The sequence below is a fragment of the Polypterus senegalus genome, chromosome 15, assembly GCF_016835505.1.
Source record: "Polypterus senegalus isolate Bchr_013 chromosome 15, ASM1683550v1, whole genome shotgun sequence".
NCBI classification, from domain to species: domain Eukaryota; kingdom Metazoa; phylum Chordata; class Cladistia; order Polypteriformes; family Polypteridae; genus Polypterus; species Polypterus senegalus.
In genome coordinates, this window is record NC_053168.1 from 9,503,607 (window position 1) to 9,516,214 (window position 12,608).

Consider the following 12,608-nt stretch of genomic DNA (forward strand, 5'->3'; position numbering starts at 1 on the left):
CCCCGCCTGAGCTATGCGCCAATGTGGAGAGGGAGGCTGAACGCACCCCAAGGAGACGCAGTCGCTCCTCCGAAACCCCTCTTAAACAGTGATAGAATGGCAAACAAGTAGTTTTTTTACCTCATCTTTGCTCGATCAGCTGCTGGCTTGCTGCTGCTGCCGTGCAGCGTGACCTGCATCTCGTGAGGCGCCTCAAAAGAGCCTGTACAGCAGCTGTCCTTTTGTCTCACTGCCTTGCCTATCTTCTCCCCCAGACATCCTCAAACATAACAGATCTCTTTTCGCTGTTCCATTATTTCACGGAGTAATATTTTTCGTTTGTTTGCGTTAATGTGATCTTTACTATCATGTTTTTGAGACTTTCAAATTTTCCTACTTCCATTACCTCTAACCTGCTCTGCATGTGTATCACGCCATCTTTTTTGAATTCTTTATGACATTCTACTTAGTCTTTTTCCAGGTGTGGTTAAATCTCTTGGCACAAAGTCTTCACGGGATGATTGAAAATTACTTTCCTATTTTCCAGAAATCATCTAGAACGTATAAATTTTTTAAGAGCTGAGAGCACAGGAAGTGTGTCTGCCAAAAGCATTCCAACAACTGAAAGGTTAGATGACCGTGGTCTTCATTGAAAAAGGTTGTACGTATGACGTGACTTGACCATCTCAAGTGTCTCTTGTCTCTCTTCAAAAGATCCCATTTCATTGCCGGAAAAAGTCTTGTCTCGTCCCAAGATTTTTTTTATAATAGAGAGATGTATTTATTTAATGAGGGGGAAAAATTACATAATTAAAAGAAGAACAAGAAGATATTAAAATATGCTTCAAATGAAATGTTAAAAATCAATATTCTCGATTGTAAGAGAAATTTATTTTTCACCCTCTGAAAGATCCCAAATAAAGGATTAAAAATAACCTCATATTCATAACCACTGACCTTGAAATAGTCTAAACTGATACCTCACAAGCTTATGCTTGAAATGTGTCATGTTTATCCTTCTGGGAGTGACTCTTGGAGGGTAGGACCACTGGTAAATAATTAAATCAAAACTTTATCAAATTCAGTATCAGCAACTTTGAAATAACATAAGATGACACTCAACATGCCAATATTACCAATCCCCATTTTTTCTAAGGTGTCAGCTGAAGCCTGCACAACTTCTAAGTCCTTCTGGATTATTTTTGCTGAAGACACCTATTGGTTTACTGTTTATGATAAGCGTGTAATTTCCTGTACAAAGTAACAGTTCAAAAATGGATTACAAACAAGGGCTTTTTCTGATCTAGTGGACTGAAAATGGGAGTAAGCCCCAAAAAGCACAACATCCATAGACAGACATTAAGAGTAGTCAAATGGTACGTCACATACGGGGGTTTTCTCATACGGGTGTATCAGGAGGTGTCTGCCAAAGAAAAAAAATCTGAAGTGATCTCAAAGCATTCAGAAGAAATTGTTATGAATACAAAACTTAGGAAGTTTCCACAGATACATTAGATATTTTCGAATTTAAAATGATTTTTAAAATACTCTCTGTACTAAACAAGGCTGTTCAACTCCTTGAGACTGTAGTGTTAACCAATGTTATCTCCACTTGCTGAAGTTTAAAGCATTCTCACAGACAATCTATTTATGCTAATGATTTAGTTAAACATACCTTAGACGTGCCTTTTGTAGAGAGGTATACTCCAGATCTTCTTAAAAAGATATAAATCTTCTTCCAGGACCTTCGATTCATATCTTTAATGTGAAGAAATCCCTGAATTTCAGGGCAGCTGCTGGAGTTCAAAAGATTCTTGGGGGGAACAGAACATGATAAAATCAGGAGAAGACAATTCTGAAAAGCACCGTGTCTCAGGATGTCATAGGAGGAGGAGATGCATGGCATAGTTTTTACTTGTGGATCATAAATATTGAGATGTTAATGTGGATATTTAACTAGTGACTTGTGAGTTACATACCTGATACAAGGCTATACATGGCTGAAACATGGCATCTTTTATCTTCTTTCTTTTTACATCATGGGAATAACCTTTTAAGCTTTTCCCTCTTAGCAGATGCATACTGATGCAGCCTTTCAGTAACTTCATTGGCTGTAACTAACTCTGATCCACCATGTCTCCTTTTAAAAACCCTTCCTAAGAGACTATACTATGTTGGACATTTTCTTCTTCCCTCAACTCTGTATTCCTTTCCCAGAATTAAACACCTGATGAAGGCTATAGAGCTGAATCATCGAGTCCATCTTCTTGCCTTGTCAGTGCAGAAATAACCTGTAGCTTTTTTTCCTTTCCAGTATACACTAACACAGCCCTTCACCAACTCCTTGTGACTCAGATACTGTATACTATATTTAATAACTCATATTTAATTGTTGTAGATTTTTTAATTGTTGTAGATTTCCCTTTAAATAATCACCAAAGTCACACTGCAGTGGTTATACATAAGCTAATTTTATGTCAGCAGATATGCAGAAAGGCAGCAAATAAACTGGTCAGTTCTGATTGGCTGTACTAATTAGCAAATCAATTTCTGAGCTTATGAAGGCATAGATACAAAATAAACATAATAACAGCCAGGGAGCAGTTAATCATCTTATAAAGAGTGGAAAGTTACTGGATATCATGAGGTGTTAAAGAAAAGAAGGCTTAACCTATGCCATCTTGGTAGGAAGACACACAGACACTACATAATAGACAGACTGACACTATATGACAGACAGACACAGATTTTGACACTTGGTTGGGGAGTAGAGCACTGTATTCAATTGAAAACAAAATTATGAATTAACTAAGAATATTTATTGCAAAAAAAAAAAAAAAACCTTAACTGAATACTAAAAGATTATGTAGTTTGTCATGATGGCTGAGAAAAATTATTAATCTCATGTTTCATAGAGAATGGACCTAACACTTCTGATAGGAGTCAATGGTGACTAACGCTGCACAACAGCATACTGCATCAAAACAACTTGAAAATATCTAATGTTACTTAAGACAGACACATAATCTGTATGTCACGTCATCTAGTTGACTACTCACAACGTACAAATCATATGTACTTTCTATTAATAAAATAGTAGTAAATAAATACTTACAAAAATGAAAGTAGTCCACAAACAGGAAAGCTGTTGACACAGTATTGTGTTTTCAAATATTTTTTACTGCTGTCAGTGAATGCCTCACAATCTATCAGAAATGTTATTGCCTGTTCTCCATGAAAATATGATTAAAAAATTTCCTTAACCATTACTACAAACTGGAGGATAAGCAACATATAAAAAAAATTTTAGGGTGGAGTATTCATTTAAGATACAAATGGTACAGTGCATCCAGAAAGTATTCACAGCGCATCACTTTCTCCACATTTTTTTATGTTACAGCCTTATTCCAAAATGGATTAAATTCATTTTTTTCCTCAGAATTCTACACACAACACCCCATAATGACAACGTGAAAAAAGTTTACTTGAGGTTTTTGCAAATTTATTAAAAATTTAAAAAAAAACTGAGAAATCACATGTCCATAAGTATTCACAGCCTTTGCTCAATACTTTGTCGATGCACCTTTGGCAGCAATTCCAGCCTCAAGTCTTTTTGAATATGATGCCACAAGCTTGGCACACCTATCCTTGGCCAGTTTCGCCCATTGAAAACTGGCTCTTTTGCCAGGCAGTTCTCCCAGAAAAAAAAACAGACATAGATTTTCAATATTGGGTACAACACAGCACATCACCACTCTTTATGAAACAGATGATTGAAATGAGGTTACATGTTGATTGGGGATGTTTGTTGCTGACTAAACCTTAACCAATGTAGCTGTGCTAGGCTATGATAAATGTGTTGATAAATACATTTTATTAAGTCTCTGGTATTTCAAAAGGCACACAGTATGTAAATCCTTTTTTTTCTTGTCTCAACATAAACTGTTAAAATTTAGAGTTTAGTCCAAGAATCACATTTTTATCTTAAAAATATACTTTACCCATATGGGTGCCAGGTTAATTTTCTGGAGGTGGTCAGGGGTTGAAGACAGTAAAATACGGAAAATATGCATGCAAAAAATATAAGCAAGTGAAATTAAAATTAATCCAAATTCTGCATTTCCATAAAACAAGAATGGCCTTTGTAATTTTATAAATATTTTATTTTATAATATTAAAAAGAATAAGGAAAATAACTCAAAATAATAAAAATGGGCAAAGTTTATGAACCGTTCCATTCCAGCCACATACCCTGCACAGTACATACTACAAACTGTAGCCACCACAAAGAAACAAAGCTATTTTAGCAAAGTAAAAGATCACTAAAGCTAATGACATTTATGTTGCTTTCCACCTCTCCAACTATGGCTCCTGTGCTTTGACCATTCCATGCAACTAACACAAGGGTCCTAGTTTGACAGCTGAATTCCTTAAAAAATATGATTAATCTCTCTATTGTGTGTGTGTGTATATATGTTTTCATTTAATAGAGAGATTAATCATTTCTTAAGGAGTTGTATATATCACCAAAGCTGATGAATTTCCTTCACACTTGTACACTTGAGAGAAGAAAAAAAACCACCAGTTAACTACATATTAATCAATACAATGATGCCTGGTAGAACAGGTAGACAGAAATAATGACAGATAATATAGTTTATTCTTACACTGCTGCAAAGACCATGTGTGACTAACATACACTTTAGAATCATTCTTGTTTGATATTAGCATTGTAATTCTAAATTGGCATAGCATTTGCAGTGTGTATAAGAATATAATCTGAAACAGTTGGGGATTAAATACTTAAAATAATTTTCTTCTGTATCACATTTGAAAATCCAAAAAACAGTGGCAAAAACAAGAAATGCATATTGCATGAATGGTCATGATTTGATGACATCACAAAAAAAAAATCTATTTAAAATCTAATCACTGTTCAATATCAATAAAAGTCACTTCTAAAACTCTTTCCCTTCATTTGCTTTTTATCCTCAGAACTTGATTAAAAATGGCAAGACATTCATCCATCTGTCGGTGCCCGCTCACAGTAGAGCGAACATACATGGGGCAGTTTAGCAAGACATACACTACTTTTCCTCTCTAGTTTTGGACAAAGGACAAGGAAGAATAAAAATGCATTAAGAGGAGGCAAGTCATATTGTTAAACGCAAAACTTGTAACAAATAATAATAAATCACTTCCTAACAGCTACTCTCTTTTTCTATTTAATGATTTAATGACATGATTGCATGACTGTATTAGTGAGAGATTTAAGGATGCAAGAATACCTTAGATATATGTATAAATTGCAAATGTCACTGGCAATCAGTTCACATTATAGATGCCACATCTCTATGAAACTGAACTGAATGTCATACTTAAAAACAAAGTTAACGAAAGCACACAAACTACTATAACCAAATATTGCACACAGAGTATAAAACAATTATTTATTTAAATAAATATTTAAAATAATATTTAAAAAGTCCTTGACACACATGGAATTGATTGTATATAGTGGCAGAAAAAAAAGCTAAGCAGCAGATTTTAAGGCATTTCTTTTAATGCTCCCTAAAACTCATAAATGATATATCCAAAAAAAAAATCTGAAGGGAAGCCATGCTCTTGGGATAGCTTCCATACACTAATTCTGAGTTCTTCCAAAAGGAGACAAAGATGGTATCACAAATCTCCTGTTTAATTCACTTAAATATTACATTGTATAATTTAGCACACACTTCTATCCAAAGCAACTTACAAATGAGATCCACATAACTGAATCAACATTAAATTAGGGCACTTATGTTACCAAGAGGCTAAGCTACGAAAATTGTCCAAAAACAATTAAAAACACATTAGACTTCAAAAGCAAGCAACTAATTAACCAATTAAACCACAAGACTAATTAACCTGACCTTAACTACAAAAACAGCCGAGCAGCTACAAGCAGAACCAGCAAGAGGCTACACATGAAGAATCTGGATTGAAATTTGATGCCATGCGGAGGTGCTGTCACCAGATGCCGCTCATTAGTAGACCTGAGTGGGCAGGAAGGAGCAGGGGCTCCAAACAAGTAGGCGTTGGGACCACTGACAGCCCTGTGGGCAGACATTACTGACTTGAACTTGATGTGTGCGACTACAGGGAGCCAATGGAGTGTCTGGAGTGGAGTGCGCATATCTAGGCTAGTTCAAAATGAGATGTGCTGCTGCTCTGTGAAGCATGTAGTGGCTTAAAAATACAAGCTAATGCTTCTGCCTGCATGGAGTCAAATGGAGCACAATAATAAAACATGTAAAAGAAAAGAAAGATGACCACACTAGGAAACCGAGAAACAAACTGGAATATGGAGTGCCACAAGGACAATACAATTTCAAAATAAGTGTAGATATTTATCACTTACACTTAGGTAGCTACCAAAAGATTGGGAATGTGTTAATATCCTGGAAGTGTATGCATTGTCATTGGGATCAGTGGAAAATAGCAGAAAATTACAACAACTAACACTCAATCACGGTTTTCACCAGAAAGCAAAATAGTCTTTATATAAATAACTTTGAACTGGAAGATATCAGTAACATGGGGCTGCATTATAAGAAACAGGAATATCTACAAAGAACAAAGATTTAAAGAGAAAAGGAATGCCTTGCTGATCCAAAGCTGAGATACAATTGCAAGTAGAAGAAAATTGAGGAAAAGAGACTACAATAAGGATACTGATTAATGTCCAAGGCATAATAGGTTATATAGTAACAACCGAACACACTGTCTCAGTATTGAGATTACATTATGTAAACTGCAGGAGACCCAATCATTTTCATGTAAAACAGGTGTTTTTCACTAGTGTTGTGAGTCACAAATGTCTGCACATATTTTACAGCATCTGTAGGAAAGCTATTTCAAAGCTTGATAAGACCCACAGCTTGCATTCATATTGCTGTTTAAACAGAAGCCTGAGGAGGTTTCCTGTCTGCATAAGGATATGACAGACATGATGGCTCCATTCTCCTTCTTGAATTGTGTGCGTCCCCTCAAAATTTAGTCTTACAAGGAACACACAAAGCAAGACTAACACCTACAGACAAACCTCTAAGACACAAATGATTTCAGTTTAGCATTTCCTTACTGTAAACCACATGCAGAACTCAGAAAATGAATTGGTTTTGTTTGCTTGCTGTAACACAAGGTCATCTGCAACACCAAGCAAATACCACACCAGAACTTTGCTCTGTGCTTCCTAATGAAGTGTTTTGGGGCAATGCCACTATGAAAGTCTTTTTATAAAATACTATGTGACCAGACAAAATACTATATACATGAATGAGGATGGAACTCAGATTTAACGTTTCAACTGCTGTCTGTAAAGGAAGAAGGGAAAACTTGCATAGTATTGGGAAAATTACATGAAGCTTCAGATGAAATCCGGAACAGACTCCAGACAAGAGTGTGTGGGAAATGCAACAAAGGTCCTGATATGTAGCTGCTTGTAGTGTATATAAGCATCAATAAATGCCAACCCTTATAGACATCAAGAAATTTGTAGATAAAGATAAGGAAAATATGGACAAAAGTACATAGAAAAAAAAAAGGCTGAATTGAAAGCATTTTTATGTTACACTTGTGCTGTGGTGCAAAATTGGGCCTTAACAAATAACTAGACAAGGAAAAATGAAAAACCAGGTGCCAGGCTATACTGTGAGCAGGTCACAGTGATATATGTGAGACAGTTATAGTTTGAGCAAGACATCTCTGATGCAATCCTGTCTATATACCAAAACATAATTCACCGACACATCAGGAGTACTTTAGTCATTTAGAACATTGGGACAGAGAAGGGTTTATACAACATTAAAGTTGCTTACATTTTCAATGGCATTTAAATCTTACAGTTTGAGAAAGAAAAAAACATCCATTTTAAGACAAGCAAAAAAGTAAATGACACAAAAACAATACCACACTACAAAATGCAAGAAGATAACTGTAAAGAGTGGTTTTTTTTCTTCTTACCTGAAGTAGCTGCGCCTGTGGTATGGCACCATTTGTTTCTTGGCACCAAGCTACCATGTGGTCTGGGAAAAAATTCTGTTAAAAGCAAAGCATTTCACTTTAAGTACATTTATTCTTTCATTGTTACTACTAATTTTTACACTAAGAAAGGAATACAACTTTATGAACAGGCTTAATTCACAAAATTTAACATGTATATTTAGAAAAACGAAATGCAATGTTTTCAAAAACACTGCTTATGTAAACTAACATGTTTACTCATAAAGCAATCGTCTCAGGTTTGTGATGCCTGATGATGCACTAAACATACGCTAGATTAATATTTTATAAATAAAGTGTTATACAGTTATTTCTAAATCGTTTAAAATTTATTGTGTCAGTTTTAGGCTGTCATTTTCAAATTCCCATGTGACAATCAGGCTTCTAGACAAGTAAACTACTTACTTGCCTATTACTGGAATAAGAATGATTCTTTTTTTTTTTTGAAGATATTTACACAAACTGAAAAAAACTTTTTTTATACAGTAAGACATGCAATAAGGAAAACTTGAGAAAAATTAACTCTACAGAATTTCTCACCAAATACAAAGAAATCTATTTTATTTGATCTACAATGATATAAGCAGTTTAAGGTTAAAAGAAAAATAAACTGACAAAATAATCCAACAAAAAACAAACAAAAAAAATTAAGAAAAACTCACCATAGGGCTTTTAAAAAATTCATATTTGGCATAGTTCTTCCTGAACACAAATTTACTTTCACTTCCCATTGAGGACTGGACTTGAACCACAAGCTCATGGTCTTCCAAACACCTCTCTAGCATAAAAGGGGGAGAAGAAAATAAAACTAAGCCAGTAATAACAGTACCAGAGAAACTGAGATCCATATTACAACTAAAATCAACTTCATTCAAAATTCTAAATTAATCTGTTGTGAAAAACACCAACCATTGAAATTGACTAATTAGGTTTGTAAAAACTGTAATAATTTTTTGATTTAATAGGTATACATGTTTGGAGAACACTAAAGAGTGATTGAAAGATCATTTTGCTATTTAAAAAATGGCCCACTTGCTCATTAAGCCTTGAATGCAAACCAACTTTAAGCTGAATCTGTAGGTTTTTTTAGTAAAAAAAAAAAACAAACAATAATGTTACAGTTTTAAGAATAAGTAAACGGAATCATACAGAAGATTATTCCTGCTACTCAAAAAAAAAAAAAAAAAAAAACTGTTACTGTGTTCTTTCACAAAAGTATCTGAAGTTGGTATCATTGTGCACATGCATTTAAGGAATTTAAGGTGCCCCGGGATTACAACTTGTTTCGTAGGCTTCAGGGATTCTAGTATTAAAGATTATATGACAGCATGTAAAACACATTTAATCAAAAATACGATCAATACATTTCCAAGAGAGAATCAAGATACATTAAATAAAAACACTTAAATCCCAATACCTACCCATTTTGTACAGCTATGTTAACAAAACATCCATTATAACACACATTTGCATATTTAAACATCAAAAGAAAACAAAACAGACACGTATATAGTGGACTCACTTTAGAACCCACTTAAACCATTGCCAAACTATAAAAGTTTTTTGGTCTGTTTGGTCATAAAAAATTGATTTTTGTAGTTTCAGATAAGATAAAACTTTGCTTTGCCATTGACAGTAATTGGGTTATGATTCTCCCAGGTAAGCAAAATAAGTGAACATGAAAGCAGCTAATATATCACAGTGAAATGTATCTAATCCCATTTGGTTTTTAATACTTAACAATGCCCTGAAACAATTAGGAGTAATTATGAGTCCAAAGTTAACTGACAAACAAACAAGTATGTAGTCCATACGGTACTTAATTTAATGGTCTTAATTTAAGAAAGTCCAAAGCCATGTAACCTAAAGAAAGCGATGTTCAGAGGTAAGAGTGCAGTCCCTGACTGCTTTGGATAGCTTTAATCGTGCTTGATGTTTCTGGTTCTCAGTTTTACAACGTGAACCAAAAAGAAGTACCACATTTCAAACATTTATTCCACAAAAATGCTACGAGAAAAAATATGACACAAGAAAGGGTTTAAAAAATAGATTTTTTTCACTGTGTTTTAAAAATGATGTCTTCAAGGTGGTGGCCATCATTACCGATACACTCTCCGAGACTATTTCTGAGCACTCACATGACTCGTTAGGCCATTTCAATGGGAGTAGAGGCAATTTTGTGGCAAACAGCATCCTTGAGGGCTTCAAGGTTTTGAGGTCTGCTTTGTCCAGATTAATGATTAGTGTATTATTATGAACGGCCAAGTACCATTCCTGTTCAACATTTGCATTAAGAGGTCCTTTCCCATTGTTGTGCAACTTCATATAGAATTGCAAAACATGAAATTAGCTTATATTAGCACAAGTAAGAACTGCACAGTATTCAGTACATGCTACTTTCCCAAAACTATTTAAAAAAAACAAAAAAAAAAAACATGCCAGTGTAGATAGTGATTGAAAAATTAAGAGAAAATAAGTAGGCTCATTTTAACAAAGTTCGCAACTTTCAAGTTAATGAACTATCGTTTGTAGAAATTATCTAATTTAGGCCTAATTGATCAATGGTTCCATAAAACTTTGTTAGAACAGCAGTCTCTGATTGACCAACTACCTTATGACTAAATACTATATAGGTTAAAGAAGGATGAAATATATAATCCTCATTAACTGGAAAAACAGAGAACACCACCTCTACCTTAAAGTGTTTACTATATTGGTTGAATATTTTGAGCAAATGATTCATAACCAGATTTAATTTAGATAACTGGAGCAAAGCATGGCATTTAGAGAGGAATTTAAGTGAGATTTCCATTCCAATGGTACCCTGCAGGTGCAGTACCATTAATAACTTAATTTGTAGCCTCAAGTATGGATATTTACAAACCATTATTAAGACTGAAAATTAGGTAATGACCAGATTCACTTTGCTTTTGAACTTTAACCTGTTATTTTAGCTTGCAGCCTCTCTGAGGAAGCTAGTCTTTGTTTTTGTCGTATTCAATCTCTCTTTTTTAGGTCATCATTATAGAATCTTTTCTTTTTGCTGGCCTTTGATCTTGTAAAAAGTTAAATATGTTTAAACATGTTGTTCATGTATATTCATGATTACAACTGTGTGTGTGTAGTGTTGTTTTAAGTATATCTATTACACATGGTTTGTCACGATTGTGGATCTATTATGTGTATATATACTTTGTTTCTTTTAGCTTATCTTGTAGAGCACTTTGGTTCAGTTTAGACAGATTTTAATGTGCTTTTTAAATGATGTTTGACTTGATTTGACTCTTTGTGGAGTCCATAGATTTATGACTTCAACATCAAGGTGCTAATAATTTTAGGTCATTGATTTTTCATTTAAGAGCTTTCACTGACTATGTTGGTCAGATTCTTGTAGCTTTGAAAAATGATATTCTTATTTAACATTAGCATTTTTGTGTTCTAAAATATCCTGTTATTTGAATCATTAGATTTGCCTATCCTGACCTAAATACCCGCCCCTGCTATCACCCTAAATAATGAAGGACAAGGATAAACTGCAGAAGTGACTCTACCCAGTTACGCAAAGCCCTTAACCTGCAATTGCTTCGTCCTGGCACCAACTTACATGGAAAAGATGGAGCTTGGTGGCAGGATTGGCACTCTAGAAACCATAAAAAAACCTCATAATGTTCCAGTGTGGTGCTGAGGTGTCACCCGATGCACTCCGATCCCAATCCAGGTGGTTTACTGTGTGGTGGGTGTGGCAACACGCTATCAGTGTATGCTCCCAACCTCTCTCCTCTTATTTAAATAGCTCCCATGCCATGCTCAAAGTATTCCCTCTATATATACAGAAATGCAACAGTAAAAGACTAACTGGTAATCTTCCATTATAAAATATAAACTATATAACTATATATAACAAATAAGTTATAAAGTTAAAAGACAGCCAAACACAACAATATTAAACATCAGGGAAAGCAGGCAGCACTCAAGAAAGAAAAAAACATTTCAAAACAAAATGTGGATTTATATCAAATGCAGCCTTTGGCCAAACACACAACACTGCCATCATTCACAAAATAGTTTATTTTAAAGCAGATTTTAACATAAAAAAGCACAATTATATATCTAGAATTAGTTAAAATTGTTTAAAACATGGTGATTAAAGTTAAGAAATACATGACATAACGACAATATATCAATCTGGTATTTGATTAGTAAAGGACTCAACTATAGGCACAAAAAACAAACTTTTTTTTCATTGAAAGTCATGGTCATGGAGGAAGTCACATGAACCCTAACTATGACTAGTGTGTAAATAACAGTTTCTCTGCTTGGATGAATATATCCAGTACAGTTGCCTATAGGCGCTTTTCCACTGCATAGTACGGCACAGCACGGTTCAGTACAGCTCACCTTGGTTCGGCTCAGTTCGGCTCGGTTTGCGTTTCGACTGCAGTTTAGTACCGCTTTAGAGTGGGCGGGATTATTCACGTGTCGTTATATTTGCGCCGCCTCTACTGCCGTGACATCATCGTAAACGCGCCACAAACAAACACACAACAATGGAGCATATCGACGGAAAAACTTTCATTCCGCGT

General features: G+C 34.7%; 1 protein-coding gene across 3 annotated transcripts in view; it reads right to left on the reverse strand.

Moving 5' to 3' along the window:
* grb10b (growth factor receptor-bound protein 10b) overlaps nucleotides 1–12,608 on the reverse strand; it is a 239,129-nt gene that overhangs the window by 31,550 nt on the left and 194,971 nt on the right. For all 3 annotated transcript variants that reach the window (XM_039737538.1, XM_039737540.1, XM_039737539.1), the window contains exons 7-9: nucleotides 8,688–8,803; nucleotides 7,987–8,061; nucleotides 1,655–1,792 (exon numbers count right to left, since the gene is read on the reverse strand). In XM_039737538.1, the coding sequence (XP_039593472.1) occupies nucleotides 1,655–1,792; nucleotides 7,987–8,061; nucleotides 8,688–8,803 (329 nt within the window). The remainder of the gene's footprint in view (nucleotides 1–1,654; nucleotides 1,793–7,986; nucleotides 8,062–8,687; nucleotides 8,804–12,608) is intronic.